The sequence below is a fragment of the Gobius niger genome, assembly GCF_951799975.1.
Source record: "Gobius niger genome assembly, chromosome: 15".
In the NCBI taxonomy this organism is placed as follows: domain Eukaryota; kingdom Metazoa; phylum Chordata; class Actinopteri; order Gobiiformes; family Gobiidae; genus Gobius; species Gobius niger.
The window spans coordinates 12,106,290-12,129,551 of record NC_136866.1 but is presented as its reverse complement, the minus strand read 5'-3'; the positions used below and the strand labels follow the sequence as shown (position 1 = coordinate 12,129,551).

At 41.6% G+C, this 23,262-nt stretch overlaps 1 protein-coding gene across 1 annotated transcript; it reads left to right on the top strand.

Moving 5' to 3' along the window:
- Positions 1–40: 40 nt before the first annotated feature.
- Positions 41–23,035, top strand: cenpe (centromere protein E; the record flags this gene model as incomplete). The annotated part of the gene is made up of 50 exons (XM_079572567.1): positions 41–175; positions 1,990–2,102; positions 2,198–2,287; positions 2,361–2,479; positions 2,562–2,681; positions 3,037–3,118; positions 3,190–3,257; positions 3,335–3,400; positions 3,463–3,514; positions 3,596–3,683; positions 3,880–4,009; positions 4,450–4,569; positions 4,659–4,814; positions 4,878–5,010; positions 5,161–5,257; positions 5,342–5,615; positions 6,308–6,364; positions 6,463–6,630; positions 6,711–6,785; positions 6,851–6,919; positions 7,002–7,133; positions 7,207–7,384; positions 7,554–7,699; positions 8,339–8,485; positions 8,620–8,745; positions 8,857–9,090; positions 9,643–9,777; positions 9,901–10,146; positions 10,240–10,323; positions 10,599–10,703; positions 10,807–11,052; positions 11,148–11,231; positions 11,507–11,611; positions 11,715–11,960; positions 12,056–12,139; positions 12,415–12,519; positions 12,625–12,804; positions 12,929–13,045; positions 15,737–15,925; positions 16,346–16,435; positions 16,515–16,691; positions 16,807–17,016; positions 17,201–17,404; positions 18,131–18,334; positions 18,439–18,609; positions 18,684–18,784; positions 18,861–18,952; positions 21,102–21,222; positions 21,642–21,940; positions 23,010–23,035. The coding sequence occupies exons 1-50, from the start codon at positions 120–122 to the stop codon at positions 23,033–23,035; spliced, it is 6,717 nt and encodes a 2,238-aa protein (XP_079428693.1). The 5' UTR covers positions 41–119.
- Positions 23,036–23,262: the final 227 nt, after the last annotated feature.

Below are 23,262 nucleotides of genomic sequence, written 5' to 3'. Positions count from 1 at the left end.
GGAGCAGATTTTAAACGAACGGTCTCAGTTTGGACATTAGCAGGAAGCGCCAGTTTGCGAGGCATGTAACGTTATTTATTCCTTCAATATTGTTTAGGATCTCTGTGCGTCAGAAGATCATGGCAGAAGACTCGGCGGTGAAAGTTTGTGTTCGTGTCCGTCCGCTCATTGAAAGGTGAGTGAATATACAGCCTGCCAACTCAATCCAAGAACAAGTTGCTTGAGCTCACGTTAGCTAAAATTGGTTTAACCTCTTACCCTCCGTCTTAACCGAGCTTTATCCAAATCTAAGCTTATTGACTGGAGTGTTTATTTGACCTTTATTTAACCAGGAAACTCCCACTGAGATTAAGAATCTTTTATGTTATAATTATCTCTAATATGACAGCGTAACGCCTCCTTTGGTCTAAACTGACCATTTTACATCCGTTCAGTCAAAATGTCCATTGAAAATAACACCAGTTGGCAAAAATCTGTTTTCTACCTTTTGTTTCAGACGGGGTTAAAAGGTTAAATCAATTTGTACATGGATATATTGCATGTGAATGTGTAATGCAATATAAAAAAAACAGTCTTGCATGGCGCCTTTCAGTAATTAATGTTTTGTTAACAGATTGGTTAGTATGATGCTGTTAAAATCTCTTAGCCCCCAGCTGAACCGAGCACATTGTCCACTTTGTCAGTATTCAAATATAAAAGCTTCTTTAAACAAGTGCTAACATAACAACGAAAATGTGGATGGAAGTGCAACAAAAGCAACAAGAACACAACAACAAAGAGACAAACATGTACAAATATGCTTAATTTGACATAAACAACAGAAAAGTTACGATCAGTTTTGTAGGTTTTAGCTTTCAAATGAGGTGTGACACTGGAATATTGCTGGGTTGCAGGTCCTAGAATGTGATGATGTCATTGGACCCAACAGGGGGCAGGAGCCAGTTTTTCCTATTAACAGCACTTTCACAAGTCATAGCTCAAAAGAAAATGTATGAATTACAAAAATGATCATTAATATCATTCGCTGGGTCCATGATCTCTCTGTACAAGACCAAATATTTCCTCAAAAACAAAATAATTTTTCCTCCATACAAAGTATTGGCCTTTAGAATGCTGTGATGTCACCTGCAACCCAGCAATAGCAAACTCTCCGGTCAAGAAGCTTTTAGATTAAGTGAAGCCGAAAATGCGCTTTAAGGCGGAGGTAAGGGGTTAAAAGCGGTCTTCTTGTACATGATCGTGTTATTGACACACTGTAGGTTACATCATTCAACACCTATATATTTATTATCGTCCAGGGATTCTCTACCGTAGAAGATTTTTCAAATATCGTCAGCTGGACTGGGCTGACTATTCTGAGGACGTTCTATTTCAGACTCCGAGGCTTCTATCAAGTATAAGACTGGTTAGGCACAAGCTCGAGTGTAAATGTGTCTCTCTAACTCAGGGGTGTCCAATCTTTTTTCCTGTGGGGCCGCATACTGAAGCGTACACAGGGTGAAGGGCCATAGATCGGTGGTTAGTTCCGCAAAACCTTTGACTAGCAGAGGTTTAAATTGCGCCCCCCACCTTTATTTCTGCTCAAAACCTTCCTGCCAGCTCTGTCTCACAGTAAAAGGTTAGTTGTTTGGTTAGAATTGTGTGGAATTATTACATTTCAAATAAAAAAGACCATCTCTGATGATGTGTTCCGATTCAGCAAAAAGGCAGAGGGCCACCAAAAATTGGTCTGAGGGCCGCATTTGGCCCCCGGGCCGCACTTTGGACACCCCTGCTCTAGCTTGTGTGGTAACCAGTCTCTTATAGTTGACTGCAAGAGTAACAAGAAGCTTCTGATAATAAAGGTGAATCGTCCTCAACTCAATCAAACCAGTCCGGTTGACGACATGTGGAAAAATCACCACTACTATTGTCTATAATGTATTTTAGTCTTCAGTCTACAGTCTTTATAGCCTCGTATTCAACCAAAAATACATGCTTTGCCCACAGAGAAGAGAATGCTGCTTTGGAAAATGCACAGCTGCCAAAACTCTGTTGGAAAACGGACCAAAAATCAATTCACCAGGTCGATGACGGGGGCTCGGTGAAGAGTTTCAGTTTTGGTATGTTTCCAAAATGAATACGTCTGCCAAAGTAGTTTACCTTTGTGACCTCACAGACCTTTTGTGTGTAAACGTTGAAATGTGTTTTATTCTAGATCGTGTGTTTACGGCTGATGAAACAACAGATCACCTTTACCGAACAATTGCAAAACCACTGGTTGTATCTTCAGTTCAAGGATACAATGGTACGGCACCTTAACCTAATTGTGCATATTGTGTACATTAACTGGTAGATACATTTTGGCTTTGTGATTGCAGGGACTATATTTGCTTATGGCCAAACTTCATCTGGAAAGACCTTTACCATGATGGGGAGTGATCTGACTCCTGGAGTTATCCCTCTTGCTGTTGAGGATGTGTTTCATACTATTAATAATGTGAGTGTGTGTGTGGATCAGTATTTCTATTGATCCCTGTTTTATTGGGTTGTAAAATAAATGGGAAATATCTTTGTCACAGTATCCTGAAAAGGAATTTCTTCTCCGGGTGTCCTACATGGAGATTTACAATGAGACTGTAAGTGATCTGCTGGTTGACAGCTGGAAGAGGAAGCCCTTGGAGGTCAGAGAGGCTCTTAATGTAAGTTAGCAGGACACACATGATCAATGATTTTGTTTCCTATCCTGTTACTCTTGCATTACATTCTCCCAAACCAAAAACCAAAAGGTGTAGCTGATGAAGTGTACCTTTTATGATTCAGTTTAAATTCAAGTCTGTTAAAAACATGCACAGTATTTTTATGTTAGCGCTTATAACACAATGTAGTCGATGGATAATCCCCTTTAATTAATAAAATGTATTTTATTAAAAAGGCACACCGACTTCATCGTGCTCACATTATCCCATGTGTTTTGTATTTGCTCTGTAACGCCATGTTTATCTGTGCTCTGCTTAGACCTCCTCATTTTCACACCATCTTCCTTGTCTCATGCAGAAAAACATCTATGTGGCTGACCTTAGTGAAGAACTTGTGACTACTCCTGCACAAGCTTTGCACTGGATAAAACTAGGAGAAAGTAAGCTCTATTATTATAATCTACTGTATCATGTGGTGGTCTATATTTCACCGTCTGTGTCTTTATTGTAGAAAACCGGCATTATGGGATGACCAAAATGAACCAGCGCAGCAGTCGTTCACACACAATATTCCGAATGGTGAGTAACATTTAAGTTTGTTTCATGAGAAGAATCAATATCACTTGTTCACAACATGTCACACTTTGATACTGTAGATCTTGGAAAGCCGAGAGAGAAATGAGAGTGAAAATGCTGATGGAGCAATCATAGTCTCACATCTGGTGAGTTTATATATCTCTTTCTTCGTGTTGAATATGTCTAATTTGTGGATTTTGCGTTTCAGAATTTGGTTGATTTAGCCGGGTCTGAGAGAGCCAGTCAAACAGGAGCAGAAGGTAAGAAAGTCTTGAGCCGCTGTTCTCGGACATAGACCAAACGACACTGGTTCTCTTTACTGATGATTTGTGCTGTGGCAGGTGCCCGTTTGAAAGAAGGGTGTAATATCAACCGGAGCCTCTTCACCCTTGGTCAAGTCATCAAGAAGCTAACTGATGAAGGTCAAAAGTGAGTCAATTGTTTTGGATTTTGCATGTTGCATTTAACATGATTATTTGTGCCTATATTAAATTTAGACCATTGTTTTGAAATTAAATATAAACTTGCTCTTTGAGGCTGTTTTTAAAAAAAATGTTCAACATCACAGTAACAAATTAATTATTATCTATAACTCAATGACTTCAGTTTTTTTTTTTAATTCTAGGGGGTTCACAAACTACAGAGACAGCAAGCTAACACGCATCCTGCAGAATTCTCTGGGTGGAAATGCCAAAACGGTCATCATTTGTACAATCACACCTGTCACATTTGATGAGACCTTAAGCACTTTGCAGGTTGGAGTACAACATTTCTCTTGTGTGAAATTTTGTTGTACATTATATTCTTCAGGAACGTGATTTTTTTTTTTTAAATATTGCGGCATCGGCCTTTAGAAATAAAACATAATTGATCAATCTCTATTAGAAATATTTCTATGATTGAAGCCTTTTACTATATAATGTTTAACTATAGGCTATTTGAGAGAGAAAATAATCTGATTAAATTACTTGAACATCAGTCTATATATCGGCCGGGCCAAACTCCTTCATATCGGTATCGGACACTAAAAATCCACATCCAAGCTTTTATGAACCGACTAAAATTAATACAATGCTTGTGTCATCTATTGATGAACGAAGATGCTGTTGTTCTGTTTGGAAAGATGTTTCTAAAAATAACGACATGTGATGTGTTTTCATTTTCGTTCTCATAAGATTATTTGCTTTTGTGTCAGTTTGCCAGTACTGCAAAGAAGATGAAGAATGACCCTCATGTGACTGAGGTGTCGGATGATGGCGCTCTTCTTAAAAGATACCGCAATGAAATTGTGGATCTCAAGCGCAGACTTCATGAGGCAAGTTTTATCTTCTAATGAGTATTGTTTTGTTTTATTACCCATTAGTAATAAAAAACTAAATGTTTACTACAATTTGGCCGCCCCAGGTTTCCTCGGTGACACAGACCACAGCCACAGAAAAGGAGCTGCTTTCACAGCTGCTTCAGGAGAAAGACCAGCTTCAGCGAGAGCAGGAGGATCGGATCAAAAACCTGACTAATCTGCTTGTGAGCTCCAGCTCTAACCAAGTCGCTGTTCGACGGGTATGTAACCTGCATCTCGATTCACCCTGTGCTTCTTGGTCTGATGAGGTGTATGTGCTTAAGGTACCCAAACGCAGGGTTACTTGGGGCGGGAAAATGGTCAAGTTGGCAGACTGCTCGAACACTGGCTCTGAAGCTGGTTTTGCTGAATCTATAACTCGAAAGAGAAAAGCCAACCGCTCTTGTATTGAGGCAGGTGAGTACAGTGCAAAAATACTTGTATGCTTTGAAGCGAGGGTCATGTATGAAATTGGATTGATTATGGCAATCGGTGTAGGTTTTTTTTTTCATATGGGTGTTTTTGTTTTTTTACTGAGATCATAACATGGACTTTTGCTTTATTCAGAGGATGAAGAAGAATTTTATACTCACTGGGAGTTTCCCGAGGAGCTACCAGAAGACATGGATATCAGTCAAGTCACAATTGGCAGCTTTGGAGACAGGTTTGTTGAGTTTCAATTACATGTTCTTGTAAATTGCTGCAGAGTCTGACTTCTTTTACTCTTACTCTTTCTCTACACTTCTAGTCCCAGCGACTTTACGATGCCAGACCGCCTTCGTGAATTATCCAGGAAAGTGTCGAGTCTTGAACAACAGCTGCAGATGGAGACTCAGATGAAAAAGGATGCCTTGGATAAACTGGTTGTGGCAGAACAACAAAAGGCTGAGCTGGACCTGCAACTGAGGGACAGAACTGAAGAGAATCTTCTGCTGGAAGAAAAGAGGATGATTTTCGAGGCGAGAGTGGTTGATCTTGAGAAAGAGCTTCAGGCGCCAGCGCAGAGTGGCGACACTGACCAGGTTTGAAGCTTGTATTATAACGGCGTGTCCTGAACTGATCTGAGTTAAGGGATTTTCCCAAAGCCTTTGCATCTTGCCTGAGTCTGATTTGGGTATAAGACATCCACGCCACTAAAAGGTGCTCCAATGTTCATGTCCTCTGTTATTTTTCATGTGGCTACTGGCTCATTTTCCAAATGCACATCGGTGTATCCTTCGCTGGCAGAAAGTTGTGTATGTTTGTGCCAACAGATGCTATTTTCATTTATCATAAAGTTGAAACTCGTAAAAGTCTAATTATAGGAGTTTGTCTTAAAGAGGGGGTATTATGCTTTTTTTCAATCACATAGCACCAGTCTATAGCACACTACAATAATGACGAAACCTTCTGTTGGTCTGTAAATGCAGTAAATTAAAATAACTGCCTGGGTTCTGCTGAGGAGCAGTGGTTGGTTACTCGGCTGGTGACGAAAGCTCGGAGGCGTCTCCAGGAGGCGGGGGCGTTCCTAGGAGGACTCAGGCAAAGCTATCCCTAAAATGGCTGCCAGCAGAGTTTTTACAGATTACTCGTGAAATACGTGAATGTGCCAAGGCATTCAGACATGTTTTTAATGAGGGAATGACATAATAACGTGATGTAAAGCTTGAAGATGTCGATTTTGCATTATACCCTCTTTAATAGTGAACACAACTTTCTCTGCTCCCCCTCACAGATAAAAAGACAACTTGTAGAAGCCATCCAATTATGTGAAAGTATGGCAGCAGAAAAGGTATTTTCGTCTCACATTTATGCCACTTCTAATGTCCCTTTCTTCTTGAATATTTGGTTCTCTATTTTCATTGATTACATTTTTGTTTTGTTTTGTAGGATTTATTATTCTCTGAATGCAATTACCTAAAACAGGAACTTGGAATTTCCCATGATCAAATTAAAATGCTGGAAACGGAGAAGGCAAATCTTCAAGACGAGCTCAGGGAGAAGCGAGAGATTGATGAATTTGAAAACCTAGAGGAACAGTTTGAGAAAGGAAAAGAGGTACTGACTGAGGTTTATAATAAACGATTAGCAGTATTCTAGCAACACTGCAGATAAGTCATAATTGTGTCACCACCCAGGATGAACTGCATCAAGAGATCTTGCAGTTGAAGATGGCGGCTGACTCCTCCGAACAGAAAGCCCAAGATTTACAGGTAAGCTGTCGCATAAGTATTTGGGTATTTACTTATTTTAAACTTTTTCCTTCTTTCCTTTCCAGAATCAATTGGAAGCCCTGTCATTGGAACTAAAAAACAAATCTGACCTTATCCAGGATCTTCAAAAAATGGTTTGTGACGACGATGCCAAACAGTTATTTTGTTCTAGACAAAATTTGCATGAATTAACTTTACGTTCTTTATGATTTGCAGAATGGAAAAGATTTAGTTCAAGAGGTGTCAATGCTTCAGCGCTCTCTGTATGATGCCGAAAAGCTCAGCAGGGACACAAAGAAGGAATGGGCTTGTCTCCGCTCTGAAAATATGACTCTGGAAGAGAAAAATGTCTGAATCGCAGCATTAATGATTAAATGTGAATACTATACCATTTTCTAACTTTGGCACTTCTCACTTGCAGGTAATTCTTGCCATCGATAATGAAAAGTGGGATAATGAAGTGGGCAGTCTGCGCTCCCAGCTTGAGACGGAGAAATCCAGATTTAAGAAAATGCAAGTTGATCTTCAGAAAGAGCTAAACATTGTATTTGAGGAGAACACTAAGCTCACAACTCTTCTTGATGGAAAAGTTCCAAAAAGTAAGTCATGTTGCTTTAAATGTACTTTTCTATTTTGCACAATCTCTCTTTGCTGAATTCTAAAATGTATTATTTGTGAAACTTCTTCTAATTAGAAAACCACTGTTTATTAGTCACTGAAAGGCTTGATTGCCGATGGGATTTCATGCTGCTGGTGTTTCTTCTCCAGATATGATTGACTGTATTGACTTGGAGAGGACTGTGGCGAAGCTAAATCAAGAACTTGCTGCTTGTCAGGAGACCAATGCAGACCTCAGTGAGAAGTTAAAAGAACTACAAGAGCTCCCTGTCAAAATGGCCGAACTGCTGAAGCAGGTGAGTTAACAGGCTGCAAAAAAGTTCAGATCTTTATGCTGCAAAATGTGTTTTGTAATGTTAGCAGCCTAATAAATGCAGGTGTCCATGCTTAAAACTGTCCCTTAAATATATTATGCGTTTTACCGGAGATCTATCTGACCACTCCTTCACACTAAATTATACCAGTAATTTGAAGTCTGGTTCTACTTTGCTTGAATGGCACTTTAAAGTGGGACATTTCAGAAGAGTTTACTTTATCGAAGTGTGTTGTGCCTGTATTTCACCAGACGTGGAGACGTCTGCTTTTCTAAATCCAGTACCTCGTCAGCCACTGTTTTTGTTTGGGGATACAAATTTCGCACCAAACTCCAGCAACCTGGTTCTTGATTGTACTGGCAAGAATCCACCAATTTAAATAAACCTTCGAGGATTTGATGATGTGCGGGAACTTTTTATTAGACTTTGCTTTCAGCCTTCATCCTACCATCGACAACCGATCTGCGAAGTCCCCTTACTTTTTTCTACAATAATTCACCAATTAAAATAAAACAAATAGAAATTCAGCTTTGTAAATCTGATAAGTTTTAGCACACTAGTAAGAGACTGATCTGCTCTCCCAACAACCCTCCCAGTATAACTGACTGGTTTGTTTTTCAGATTGAGGAAAGTGAGAGTGCTCAAGTATCCTTGACTCTAGACATGTATGAGGTTCAAAAGCTGAAGACCGACTTGGAGGAAAGACTTGCTGACAGTGAAGAAGCCAGAAGAACAGATGAGGATATTCACAAAGAACTGGAAGAACAAGTATGGGATTTTTTTATGTTTTTTTTTATTTTTTTGGACCGATTGAGCAGTATTTCTGAGAAACATTGTTGCATACAATGACTGTTAGTTTGATTGTTTCTGTGCCGACAAACTTGTAATGGTTGATGTTGCAGCTGAACGAGCTGACTGCAGAGCTGCATAGGGTGCAGGCCAATAAAGAGGCGGACGTGGCGGAGTTGGAGTCCAGGCTTAAGTCAGTGAGCAATGAACGGGACGCCCTTCAGCAGAGCATTGATGAGGTTTGTCTCATAATGGATAAAGGATGCTTGAACCAAACGGCTGGAAACGCCCAGTTGGGGCAACTCTGATGACTCTAGCAACACATTTGATATTATCTTATTGTTTAACAGAATCAAAGTATTGTCCAGTCCCTTCAAGAGAAGCTTGAGGAGGAGAGGCAACAGCGGTTTAGTGAGGAGGCACTTCATCTGCAAAGAATGGCAGAGATGGAACAGCAAATTAGTGTTGTCTCCCAGGAGCTGACCACACTGCGACAGGATGAGAACGAGAACATGTCTTTAGTGGCCAGTCTGAGGGAGGAGAGAGACCAGCTCAAGGTTGACCTCCATGAGAACATTAATATGGTGAGTATATCTCGCAAATATCATGTTTTCAACGACCTATTAAATCTGGTTCCATGTACAAAAATAACATAATTTGTGATCATTATATTAATTACTGTAAATGTATTGGTTGCATTTGCCTTGGAGGCGTATTTTTCTAGCGGCCACTCCCCCGTCTGATCCCCCTGAGAGTAGATGTAAACTTGCCTGCACGCTCGCCTGATTTAGCCCCTGTGGTTCTTCCCTGTGGGGTTTATGTTGAATCCCTAGTTTATAATGATTGTTCACAGATGTTGGAAACATACAGAATATCATCCGAACCGAAATTGCCAATATGCCCGTGAACATGCTTGAAAGAGTCAACCAAAACTTTAGAAATTGTCTGAATCAGTGCATTGACAATGGAGGCCAACAATTAAAAGATATTGTAAAAGTTAAATATCCGATGTTATGTGATGGGATAAAAATAACAATGGAGTTTTTGAAACGTGTTTTTATTTATTTTTCATATAAGAAATGCCCTGTATGTATTCCATAATAATTCGATAATTGATCAAATGTGCACCTCACCAGATGATTGAGGTCCAGGACGAGCTCAGGACTTTTCAAGAGAAGAACCTCAAACAAAGGGAACACATTACAGAACTGCAGACCGAACACACGGCTCAGGCCTGTAGTCTCGCCCATCTAGAGGAGCTCCAGGCACAGGTTAGCATTCCCCACAATCAACACAGTCTCTTCAGAAATGGGTATAGTTAAACTGAAAACATCAAGGTCATTAAACGTTAAAGATTTTGTGGTTTCATTATTGTGCGATGTTTCCCTGCTCAGACCAACGCTCTTCGAGAGGAGCTCCAGCGTGTGGAAGCGGACAGAGAGAGCTCCACACACGAGATGAACGAGCTTGTGTCCAGAGTGAACTCTCTGACTGAGGAGCGAGAGCAGCTTCAGCAGACTCTGGATGCTGTTATACTGGAGAAGCAGCAGATCCTGGACAACAGGACGGACATGGTGTCATTGCACAGTGAACTCAGTCAGGCAGAGACACAAGAAAACATGGCCAGACTTCAGCAGGAGGTACAGGTCGCTTTGTCAGCTGTAACTATGTTCTGCAAACAGTTTTTACTTGATAATGAACACCCTATATGGTCATATCACTTTGCCTTTTAGATAGAGCAGCTTCAGGCTTCTCTGCAGACGGTCAGTGCAGACAAGAGCCAACTGGAGAGCGACCTACAGCAGAACGTACAGAAGGCAAGTTATCAGAGTTTAACATTTTAAAGATCAATTCATCCTGGCCGGACTCCCCTACGCTTTTCCTTCAAAAGTAAAATGCTTGTATTACTGCAATAGATCATTTTCAGTTGGCAGACTTTTCTGACAATGCAGCCATGCTTACTATGATCAGCTTCTCTTCAGTCGCATCCAAAGTTTCTCTTATCAGCATTTAACAACAATTTCTACTGCACAGAAACTGTCATTAATGCACAGAAATTTCAATGTACATGTTTTTTTGTTTTTTCCAATAGCTTGATGAGACGCAAAAGAATCTTGGGTCTTTGGAACAGATGCTACAGGAGCAGAGTGACTTGGAAAGACTGAGTCAAGACAAACAGGCTGAGCTGGAGAGAGAGGTTTGTCTTCTGCAGTCTTTATATATCATGAGATTTCTAAGAATGGAATGTGTGTTATGAGATATATAAGATTAATGTTATTGTGCAATGTTTCCCTGCTCAGACCAACGCTCTTCGAGAGGAGCTCCAGAGTGTGGAAGCGGACAGAGAGAGCTCCACACACGAGATGAATGAGCTTGTGTCCAGAGTGAACTCTCTGGCTGAGGAGCGAGAGCAGCTTCAGCAGACTCTGGACGCTGTTATACTGGAGAAGCAGCAACTTCTGGACAACAGGACGGAAAGGGGGTCGTTGTACAGTGAACTCAGTCAGGCAGAGACACAAGAAAACATGGCCAGACTTCAGCAGGAGGTACAGGTCGCTTTGTCAGCTGTAACTGTATGCTCTGCAAACAGTTTTTACTTGATAATGAACGCCCTATATGGTTATATCACTTTGCCTTTTAGATAGAGCAGCTTCAGGCTTCTCTGCAGACGGTCAGTGCAGACAAGAGTCAACTGGAGAGCGACCTACAGCAGAACGTACAGAAGGCAAGTTATCAGAGTTTAACATTTTAAAGATCAATTCATCCTGGCCGGACTCCCCTACGCTTTTCCTTCAAAAGTAAAATGCTTGTATTGCTGCAATGGATCATTTTCAGTTGGCAGACTTTTCTGACAATGCAGCCATGCTTACTGTGATCAGCTTCTCTTCAGTCACATCCAAAGTTTCTCTTATCAGCATTTAACAACAATTTCTGCAGCACAGAAACGGTCATTACTGCACAGAAATTTCAATGCACATGTGTTTTTGTTTTTTCCAATAGCTTGATGAGACGCAAAAGAATCTTGGGTCTTTGGAACAGATGCTACAGGAGCAGAGTGACTTGGAAAGACTGAGTCAAGACAAACAGGCTGAGCTGGAGAGAGAGGTTTGTCTTCTGTAGTCTTTATATATCATGAGATTTCTATTAATGGAATGTGTGTTATGAGATATATAAGATTAATGTTATTGTGCAATGTTTCCCTGAACAGACCAAGACTCTTCGAGAGGAGCTCCAGCGAGTGGAAGCGGACAGAGAGAGCTCCACACACGAGATGGACGAGCTTGTGTCCAAAGTGAACTCTCTGACTGAGGAGCGAGAGCAGCTTCAGCAGACTCTGGATGCTGTTATACTGGAGAAGCAGCAGCTTCTGGACAACAGGACAGACATGGTGTCGTTGCACAATGAACTCAGTCAGGCAGAGACGCAAGAAAACATGGCCAGACTTCAGCAGGAGGTACAGGTCGCTTTGCAGAACATACAGTTACAGCTGACAAACAGTTTTTACTTGATAATGAACGCCCTATATGGTCATATCACTTTGCCTTTTAGATAGAGCAGCTTCAGGCTTCTCTGCAGACGGTCAGTGCAGACAAGAGCCAACTGGAGAGCGACCTACAGCAGAACGTACAGAAGGCAAGTTATCAGAGTTTAACATTTTGAAGATCAATTCATCCTGGCCAGACTCCCTTACGCTTTTCCTTCAAAAGTAAAATGCTTGTATTACTGCAATAGATCATTTTCAGTTGGCAGACTTTTCTGACAATGCACCCATGCTTACTATGATCAGCTTCTCTTCAGTCACATCCAAAGTTTCTCTTATCAGCATTTAACAACAATTTCTACAGCACAGAAACGGTCATTACTGCACAGAAATTTCAATGCACATGTGTTTTTTTTTGTTCCAATAGCTTGATGAGACGCAAAAGAATCTTGGGTCTTTGGAACAGATGCTACAGGAGCAGAGTGACTTGGAAAGACTGAGTCAAGACAAACAGGCTGAGCTGGAGAGAGAGGTTTGTCTTCTGCAGTCTTTATATATATCATGAGATTTCTAAGAATGGAATGTGTGTTATGAGATATATAAGATTAATGTTATTGTGCAATGTTTCCCTGCTCAGACCAACGCTCTTCGAGAGGAGCTCCAGAGTGTGGAAGCGGACAGAGAGAGCTCCACACACGAGATGAATGAGCTTGTGTCCAGAGTGAACTCTCTGACTGAGGAGCGAGAGCAGCTTCAGCAGACTCTGGATGCTGTTATACTGGAGAAGCAGCAGCTCCTGGACAACAGGACAGACATGGTATCTGTGCTATTTTTTTTTTTTTTTTTTTATGTTTACATTTGTGAGATTGATCAGTCATCTATGAAAATGCAACAGTAATTCTGTTGGGAGCATTATATGCATTATATTATGTCTTTTATAGCTTGATGCGACGCAAAGCAAACTCCAGTCTTTGGAACAGATGCTACAGGAGCAGAGTGACAGAAACTTGGACTTGGAAAGACTAAGTCAAGACAAACAGGCAGAACTGGAGAGAGAGGTTTGTCTTCTATATTTATCATGACAAATGTGAAACGCATCAATATATACTGCGGGTTCCTGCAGCAGAGGGACCAGGTTATCTCGGAGCAGAGGGAGATGTTGCTCCCATCTTAGTCTCTTCGGTCCTCCCTCAGGGAGAAATCTGTGGAGTCTTCCTCAATGACAGGTCCAACAGACTGAAGGACCGCTACCTTTCCCTCACTCTGCTGGACCCTATTGTATACAGGATTGCAAAAGTCCGGGAATTTTCTATGTCAGACATTTGCCATGAGAATAAACTGTAAAGAAGCAACCTCCACTTGTCTTTAACTGATTGGGACAGTGTCCGTCTGGAAATCAGCACCAGTTGAAAAATGGCAATAATTCACATTTTGCATGGCTGGATCTTAGGTTTTGTTTTTGTTTGTATACTTTATTGTCCCTGTAGGGAAATTTGTCCTCTGCATTTAACCCATCCTTCGATGCCACTGGGGCAACCCGTAAGGAGCAGTGGTCGACGGCCGTGCCGCGCCCGGGGACCAAGTAGAACTTCTATATGCAACAAGAAAAAAATTGTGTGAGACAAAAAATGTAAAACTTTTTTATTGAAAACAGTTAAACATAAAAAATAGGCTGTTTTGCAGCTGATCAAAAGAGACCACAATAAAAAACAAAACTCTGAAGTTCCAAATATGAACTCTGTAAGGAGTACCTCCAGTGTTATTGTTGGTCACTTAAACATTTGTTAAGGCATGCTTGATGCACGCTTTTCCAGGAGGTAATGGGAACATTTCTCCAAGTGTTGACAATGGCCTCACGAAGGGCATCGACTGACTGGGACTGTTGTCCATTTTTGTCAACTTCCCTTCCATCCACAAAGGTTCTCAATTGGATTTAGATCCGGGGAACAAGCAGTGTGGTCCAAAAGAGTGATGTTCTCCTGGAAGAAGTCCTTAGTCCTGCGGGCATTGTGAACTATAGCGTTGTCCTGTTGAAAAACCCAGTCGTCATGAGGGCTGGTCTCTGCAACAGCTTATAGTTATACACTGAAATATCTATCAGAGGTGAAAAGTGTCTGAGAAAATCATCTTCAACCATGTGACACCAGGGTTTGAAGAGGACAGTGTTTGCTCCATTTCCAAAAGCCATTTGTATTGGCCATACAGACTTCATATAGGGTGTTCATCAAGTAAAAACTGTTTGCAGGTAAAAATGTAAACATGGTCATATCACTTTGCCTTTTAGATAGAGCAGCTTCAGGCTTCTCTGCAGACGGTCAGTGCAGACAAGAGTCAACTGGAGAGCGACCTACAGCAGAACATGCAGAAGGCAAGTTATCATGGTTTATCATTTTAAAGATCAATTCATCCTGGCCAGACTCCCCTCCTATAGATTCAGAAGCGAAAGAGTGGGTTTCTGTGCTACACAAACTGTTTCTTCAGTCTTTATGGCCATAAAGACTGAAGAAACAATCTATCACAGAACAATTTGAAGAATTTGTTTTACAGAGTATTATGAAATGTTAATCATCATTGTTTCCCTGTATAGACCAAGACTCTGCAAGAGGAGCTCCAGCGCGTGGAAGCGAACAGAGAGAGCTCCACACACGAGATGGACGAGCTTGTGTCCAAAGTGAACTCTCTGACTGAGCAGCGAGAGCAGCTTCAGCAGAAGGTAACAGTATGTTGTGTCCATTTCATGGCATTTGTATAATGGGGTTAGTGGTTACTTTTATCATTAACATCTGATTGGTTGATGTGTGGTGGGCATTGTGTTTGTCCGACCCCACAAAAAGCAGAAACTACTGAATAGGATTTAGGTCAGAAGCTACTTGTATACGCCAATTTGTATCTAGTAAACTCTTGCATTCATGAATGATTTCCAGCTAGCCTTTGACCTCACCTGGTCAATGTGGTCAGTTGGTTGTCAACAGCTGGAAACATCTGGATGGTTCATAATATGCAATGTTTGATGGTTAATGCTAATGGACATAGGAAAATGCATTGAGCAGGCAAACGGACACTGAAAGTTTTGCTTCCTGCCTCCGGCTAAGCCCCGCCCTCCCCCTCCAATGTTTATAAACAATGACGGGGTCTAAAGAGGGGTATGCTGATGGAATTTAATGTTGCCATTGCCAACAGCATTGCAGAGCCATCTGAGTGGCAGCTGAACATGGAAAAGGTTGCACTGCTTCACAGTTCTTTAAATGTCACAAGACTGATGCCATTCAATTTTCCAGGTATCTGTATTAGTGGGAATAAAAGAAAGCATGTTAACAGATTTACTTATGTGTGTTAGGTGTCACATTAGATTCAACTTTGACTTTGAAAACTGTTTTTCCTGTATTTGCACGTCTGACAAAGAAATGGCTGCTGTACAAACAAGACTGTACTTATAAACGCACTACAGTGTTCAATGTGTCAATCCAACCAGATCTTTGTAAAGATCCTTTTGTTTTTTTTCTCTTATAGCTTGATGAGACGCAAAGCAAACTCCAGTCCTTGGAACAGATGATACAGGAGCAGAGTGCCCGAAATGTGGACTTGGAAAGACTGAGTCAAGACAAACAGGCAGAACTGGAGAGAGAGGTTTGTCTTCTGTAGTTTACATTGAAAATCGGAGACATATCAGCGTATGAGTAAAACTGGAACGATTTTTTTTCCCACTGTCTTGTGAAATGTTAATAATTGTGCGATGTTTCCCTGAACAGACCAAGACTCTGCGAGAGATGCTCCTGCGTGTGGAAGCGGACAGGCAGAGCTCCACAAACAAGATGGACGAGCATGTGTCCAGAGTGAACTCTCTGACTGAGGAGCGAGAACAGCTGCAGCAGACTCTGGACTCTGTTATACTGGAGAAGCAGCAGCTGCAGCAAGTCCTGGACCAAACTGTGGAAAAGGTACAGAAAAGAAAATCCTACTTGTTGTTAATGCCATCCATCTGCATTCAGATGTATGAGAGGAGCAGACTTTGAGCTGAACTCACCACAAAGTTGCTTTTGTTGGATCACTTTTTTGTTATGATTGCTTTGTTTCTGGAGTCATCGCCATTTTACTGTCTGACATTGTTCATCTTAGGTCTTGTGTTATTGTTGTTTTATCATTATTTAACCTTTTATTAGGATAAGATTGTCTAATCATGGAGATTTAACCGCTTACTTTAATGGTGGAGCGGCAGAAAAATGAGTCGTGATCATACAGTTCTATGGTCGCGATGCTAAAGAGGAGTGAGACTGAAGCACAAGTTTGTTTTTGTGTGAACAGCTAATCATCTCTGTACGGTTTCACTATAATTCTATGGTTACATGTTCTGTGTTTAGTTAAGTGATGCTGAGCAGACCGCCTCCAGTCCAGACCCTGAAGACGTGCCTCTGTCTCTGCTACTGAAGGACTCCAATCTGCATGTTCAGGTACAACTATCTCACTTAGTTTTTCTGAACAACTCTATTTTATTACTGTTTTTTAAAGAAGCGTTTTAAATCGTTGCAGGAGTTATTGAAGAAGTTGAAGATGTTTACAGAATTATGTTCACGTTTCAAAGAGATGTCTGGGTTTTCGTCACGGGTTCGAAGGTGCCTGGCCTCTTTCCCTAAAAGCACCATAGATTCCTATCTTGCATTGAGTCAAATGACTCAGCAAGATCATCAAAGCTTGGCCCTCCTCTCTGTAAGTGTAGTGTTACAAGTGTCACCGTTTCTAGCCTCTAAAGCTAGACACACTCAGCATACTACACACTCTTTTGAATATAGAAAGTAATTTAAGACATTTGATTTCTTTTCAGGACCATCTACAGAAGTGTGCTGGCAGTTATCATCGGTTGTTTGAGGACTTGGTGAAAAAGGACTTGGCTTTGTTTGAAGAGAAGCGTTTGCAGGATGTTCTGCTGTGCAGAGTTCAGGCACCAGACTTCTCCATCAAAGATATGGATTTTGTGTCCGAGTGGAAATTGAGGTTGAATGAGGTGCTGGAAAAGAGGCAGTTCTATCTCCAGGTGTGTGCCTCCGATGTTTGCACAAATGTTTAAAAGCTGATCCAAAACATTAAGCTTCTCCAGGTTATTGTTTGTTATGGAGACTGAATGATTTTAAATATTCTATATATTATATATTTTTTATTTAACTATGGGAAACCTCCCAAAAGAATCAAAAACAATCACATCTGCTCTGTTTCTGCAGAAAATGAACAGTATTACGAGTAGTCTTTGGGACACATACCAGAGTGAGATTTCGACTGAGGCCAGTATTTCGGGTCAGCTTGAGACAAAGCTCCCGGAGCTGTGCAGAGGGCAGCCTGTGGACGTTACTGCTGTAGACTCCTTCCTGCGTGCTCAGTTGCAGCTGCGCACCAATGCGTGTCAGAGACGGAACGGACTTCTCAAGGTAACGTTCACTGATACGCACGAGGACAAGTTCACAGGAGCTGAAGCTCTTGATTTAATGGCCTTCTATTGAAATCGTTTCCAAACTTAAAGCCACACAATTCCCCAATACATATGTTTAGCATTTAACTTGTTTGATATTCCTATTTATTTATTTATTTTTTACAAAAACAGATCAGAGGCGAGCTGCTCACTGCTAAGACACATGACTTTTAACTTTTTTGGGGACGGGACATTTCCAGCTCGTCTCCATGGAAATATTGACTAATGGCAGCCAGATATGAGATTTTAATAGATTAGGTCCTCCTCGTCCAAATACTACTTTCTTTAATTGCCCACTGCATGTCATTAGGAGCATGCGTTGTATCGCCGACAACAGTATAGTCCAAAATCATTGTGCCTTTAGTCTGATGTTTTACCGTAGGTGCAAGGGTGTCACAGTGGTGAAGCAGGTCACTGTTTTTATCTGGGAACATGTGGGACATTTCTATGTGCAGAGCCTAGATGAAGTGTGAGACAAAAGATGGAAATTAACCCATGATGATTCGGTCTTAACCATATTCCTATCCCTAACCCTAATGTGTTGACTTTAATACTGTAAAATGTTTGTCCTTTTTCAATCTTAAGAGAATTATCCTCACACCTCTGGTGTTCTTGAAACCATCTCTCCCGAGCAGATTATCCAGCACAATAGTTCCGGATGTGAAGATGATGTTTGTCTTCACAGGCCGTCATGGAGGAACACGGGACCTTCCTGCAGGAGCTGAGTGAGCTGGACACTCAGACACAGACTCAGTTACAAGACGACCGGAGTAAGAGATGTACTCTGCTGCAGGGGCTGGAAGGAGCCCCTCTCAAAACTGAGCTCTCGCTCATCCAGGAGAATCAAAAACTGCAGGCTCAGCTCTCCTGTACCAACGATCATCTTCAGGTGCTTCAGACGTTGTCATAATTCCTAATATTTTGACCGTACTTGCGTATAAAAGGCTGTGGTCAGGTGATTGTTTTAGGAACCTGTCATTGTCTTGTTTTCAGTCTCTGCGTACTGAAAAAGAGGAGCTGCAAAAGGCCCAGGTCAAAGCAGAAAAAAGAGTTTCCACTCATAAAGAAGCCACTCAGCTGCTGCAGACAGAGCTGCAGGACACGTGTGCAAAGCTTCAGGAGAGGGAGCGCACCATTGAGGAGCTCAGTGCTAGCTTTCAACAGGTAGAGCTTGACGTCACCTCATTCTCTCTGCACGCCCTCTTACACCAAATTCATCTTTGTTTTTCTTCTGACAGGCAAATTCTTCTGTATGTGCTGTGGAGATGGAGAAACTCCAAAGTAAAATGCATAAGCTGGACATGGCGCTTAAGCTGTCGTCAGAAAAGTACCAGCAAGAGTAAGTTGCACATTAATGTTGCTAGAGATTATAAATGATCAATGTGCTTAATGGTTTCTGTCTTTACCTGTGCTAGGATTCAGAGGCTCACGTCGCTTTTAGAAGCAAAGGAGCTGTCAATCCGGAGGCTTAAGGAAACACTCCGATCACAGCAAGGAGAAGAATCATGTCAGTGCACCCTCTTTAAACCACTAGTATTTTCCTTTTTACACTGCTCACAAAAACTTAGGGCACACTCAAAAAACACATCCTTCATGTCAATCAATTCGATTTTTCGGATGAAAATCTTTATTCATAGTGTAGGGCAATATGTTGAGAACAAAATAACAAATTCTCAGCCCCTGGAGGTCTGGATCCAAAATTATAGTCAAAATCAAAGTGACAAATCAGGTCACTGGTTGATCCAAATTCTGTAGAAATTCCTCCAAACGAGTCTGTATCATCCTCAGTCGTGTGTGTGGCCTCCACGTGCCTGAATGCACTCCCTACAACGCCTGGGCATGCTCCTGATGAGACCACGGATGTCCTCCTGAGGGATCTCCTCCCAGACCTGGATTAGAGCATCAGTCAGCTCCTGGACAGTCTGTGGTGCGACGTGGCGTTGATGGATGGACCGAGACATGATGTCCCAGATGTCTCTATTGGATTTAAGTCTGGGGAACGGGCAGGCCAGTCCATAACATCAATACCTTCATCATGCAGGAACTGCTGACACACTCTTGCCACATGTGGCCTGGCATGATCAGGCATCAGAAGGAACCCAGGGCCCACAGCACCAGCATATGGTCTTACAATAGGTCTGAGGATATCATCCCGGTCCCCAATGCCAGTCAGGGAACCTCTGGCTCGCACATGGAGGGCTGTGCGGCCCTCCAATGAAATGCCTCCCCAGACCATCACTGACCCACCACCAAACCGGTCATGCTGGATGATGTTGCATCAGCAGAACGTTCTCCAGGGCGTCTCCAGACTCTGTCACGTCTGTCACATGTGCTCAGGAGAACCAGTTCTCATCCGTGAAGAGCACAGGGCACCATTGGCCAATCTGGCATTTGCCCGAGAACACAGCGATTGGCAATCGGGCTGCACGGTGTTGGGCAGTAAACACCGGCCCAACTTGTGGACGTCGGGCCCTCATACCACCCTCATGGAGTCGGTTTCTGACCGTTTGAGGACCAACATGCACATTTGTGGCCCTCTGGAGGTCATTTTGTAGGGCTCGGGCAGTGCTTCTCTTGTTTCTCTGTGCACAAATGAGCAGATAGCGGTCCTGCTGCTGGGTTGTTGACCTCGGTCGCCCCCCCCAGGTCTCCTGGTGTACTGGCCTGTCTCCTGGTATCTCCTCCATGCTCTGGACACTGCGCTGGGAGACACAGCAAACCTTCTTGCCACAGCACGAATGGACGTGCCATTTTGGATGAGCATCACTCCCTGAGCGACTTCTGTGGGTTGTAGATGCTCCTCATGATACCTCTAGTGGTGAGAACACTGGACAAATGCAAAAGTGTTCCAAAAATATGGTACAAAGGATGAAGACAGGGAAATGGTCTGTGGTCACCACCTGCAAAACCATTCCTCTTTTGGAGTGATCTTGCTAATTGCCTCTCATTTCCACCTGTTGTCTGTTTGATTTCCACAACACCAAGTGAAATTGATTCACAATAAGCGTGGCTTCCTAACTGGACAGTCTGATATCCCAGAAATTTGACTGACTTGGAGTTACATTGTGTTTTTTGAGTTTGCCCTAAGTTTTTGTGAGCAGTGTATATTAAGCCTTTAGAGTTTTGAAGTGGCAAAATCTGTAAGCTCTACCTGGAGCCATTTGACTAATAATATTGCCACCAATGATATAAAGGATTTAAATCATTTCTCATGTTTGCACCTCTCCAATAAATGCATTTTATCACCACAAAAACATAATCATCAATTATCAGATACATTTTCCACATAAAGAGCTTATTTTAGACAATACTACAAGTTAAAATGTGTATATTGTTAAACTTTTATAGCATTTTATAGATTCAGTACAAAGTGAATTTCCCAGGGAAATCAAAAATGTACAATGCAAAACATACATGTGCCCCCATTTGCCATGTCACAAACCATATGTCAGTGGCATATCAAGCTGGGGACTCCGAGGTGTTTCCGGAAATTATAATTTTATCACCTGTGTGTTTTATATTTAAAGAAAAAATATTTAATCTTAAAGTAATAATTAAACCTTCCTCTAAGTTCCCATCCTTCTGTAAAAACTCCACTAACCTGTGCAGTGCCAAATTCTAAATGGAGATTATGAGGCTGGCTGTCTGTGTTGCAGACCTGGAGGGAGAAGCTCTTCATGCCCATTTAGTTCAGCCCAAAGGCCTGGTGAATCTGGATAAGGGCAGACTGGAAGATGAGGCAAGAAAACTCAAACTGCGGATCACTGAGCTGGAGAGGTAAGTCTCACCCCTGACGACTGTCTTCAGGGAATATTTTACAACTAATCTCATAATTATGACTTTCGGTTGATTGATTTTATTCAGAAATGTACTTGTTTTCATCTAGTAAATTTTCCTGCTGAAAAAGTATAAGCTTTATACTGTTTTATGTGCAGAGAAAATAATTGTTTTGTTTTTTATATGTTGGTAAAAGGTACAAGAACCAAGTTCTGACTCTTCTATAAAGAGGAGTGGAGATTTACTTTCTTAAATATATCAATCACTGTACTGAACATAACTGGAAACTTGTACAAAGAGGACAATAGTGAGAAGGCAAATTGCCAAATATAGTAAGAACATGTTATTTTTAAAGGGGGTCACAAATGTTTAATAAAGCTTTAAATGAAGCACCTAGTCTGATGTCCCTTCTCTCTTAGCCTCGTCACCAGTCTGCAGGCTGAGGTTGACAAGTGGAAACAGCGTGCCGTCAAGATGAAGAGCAAGACTGAGTTGAAGAGAGAGCAATGTCCAGGCCTTGACTGCAGTCCTTCCAAAAAACTCTTATGCGACTCACCCAGGAAGCTTATGCGCTCCCCCAGGAAATGCTTGGATTCTCCCGCACGGTCTCTGCTCAACTCGCCCAAAAGCAGGTTCTTTGAGGAGCTCGGAGCTACTTCCAACATCAGACACTGTCCCAAACAGTTCTTTGATAACTCCAGGCTTGGGATCCCTCCAGGTAAGACATCATCGGAGCAGACGCATGCTCCCAGTTTCCGATGTTTTGAACTTGCTCTTTTTCAACAGAATTATTTCATGTTCCTGAGACTGAAAGAGCAGAGCTTGGTAAAAGAAAATACTGGGTTTAATTAATGAGGCACTAAAATGCACCATTGTGGCATTAACACTTGGAACTGCACTGTCAGTCTGACACAATACTGTACACAGGCATTAGTCTCTAGTCTCTAAAAACACTTAATATTGGCTGATTAGTGTGTTATGCACCTTTTGAAACACGTGAAATTCTCTGCAATAATAAGTGCATTACACAAGCGTCTAAAAAAACACATTTGAAAGTTAAAGAAACGGGAGCCACTGATTCCTGCCAAGTTCATAATGGCCTACGTAAACTTTTATTTCATGTTTGCTGTACTTTTTAGTCGACTACTTCAGCCATTGTTAGGACAGCACTCATTAAATTTATAAGTATTATTTGCATAACAAAGTTAAAGCACTTGTTTCTAATGCCTGCCCTGGGTGTGTTGGGTTTGTTGGGATGTGGAGGAAATGTTTCTCTCGCTTGTGTACAAATCTGTTGACTTCGTTGCATGTCCTGATGTAAAGTGTATAGTGACTTATGGATTATGTTTCTACAGTATGTGCAGATACAGAAGGCGGGGCTGACTCTAAGCAAGGAGGTGCTGACTCTATGCAAGACTGGCTCCAGTGGCCCATGTCTCCGAAACAAGAGGAGATGTGTAATAAACAATAGGTTTTTTTTTTAATTAGCATTGTATTTTTAAAGGTCATAATAAAACAATAAAGAAATGAAACTGCTATACAATAAATCAACTTTTGTCAACATGAAATGGTGGTCATTGATTGTCACACTTCAATAACAATATTGCTCAGGGGAAAGGCCAGTCTGTAGAATTGAGCGGCAGCGAGGAAATGGATCAAAAATAAACAAGAATACAAGCATAGGCTTCATTCAGTGATTGAGATAAATTACTAAGGTAAACCATACTGATTGAAATTTGGTTCACTAAAAATAAATTAAGTTTTTGCTGGTTGTGGCATTGTGTCAGGACACCTCCAGCTACAAGGCTCTTGACTGACAGGATAGACAGTCTAACATACCTTTTATGTAGGTTCTTATTGATCCACTCCAATAATGGAAAGCTGCGATAGTGCGCCCTCTGCTGGTAAAGACGGATATACGACGGTATTTAGCTCATGTTTTACACTTGTATTGTGTAATTTAGTGTTGACATGTAACTTAGTTTAGGCTACATGTACTATTATTTGGGTTATTTTGTGAAATTAAAACTATGTTTTACT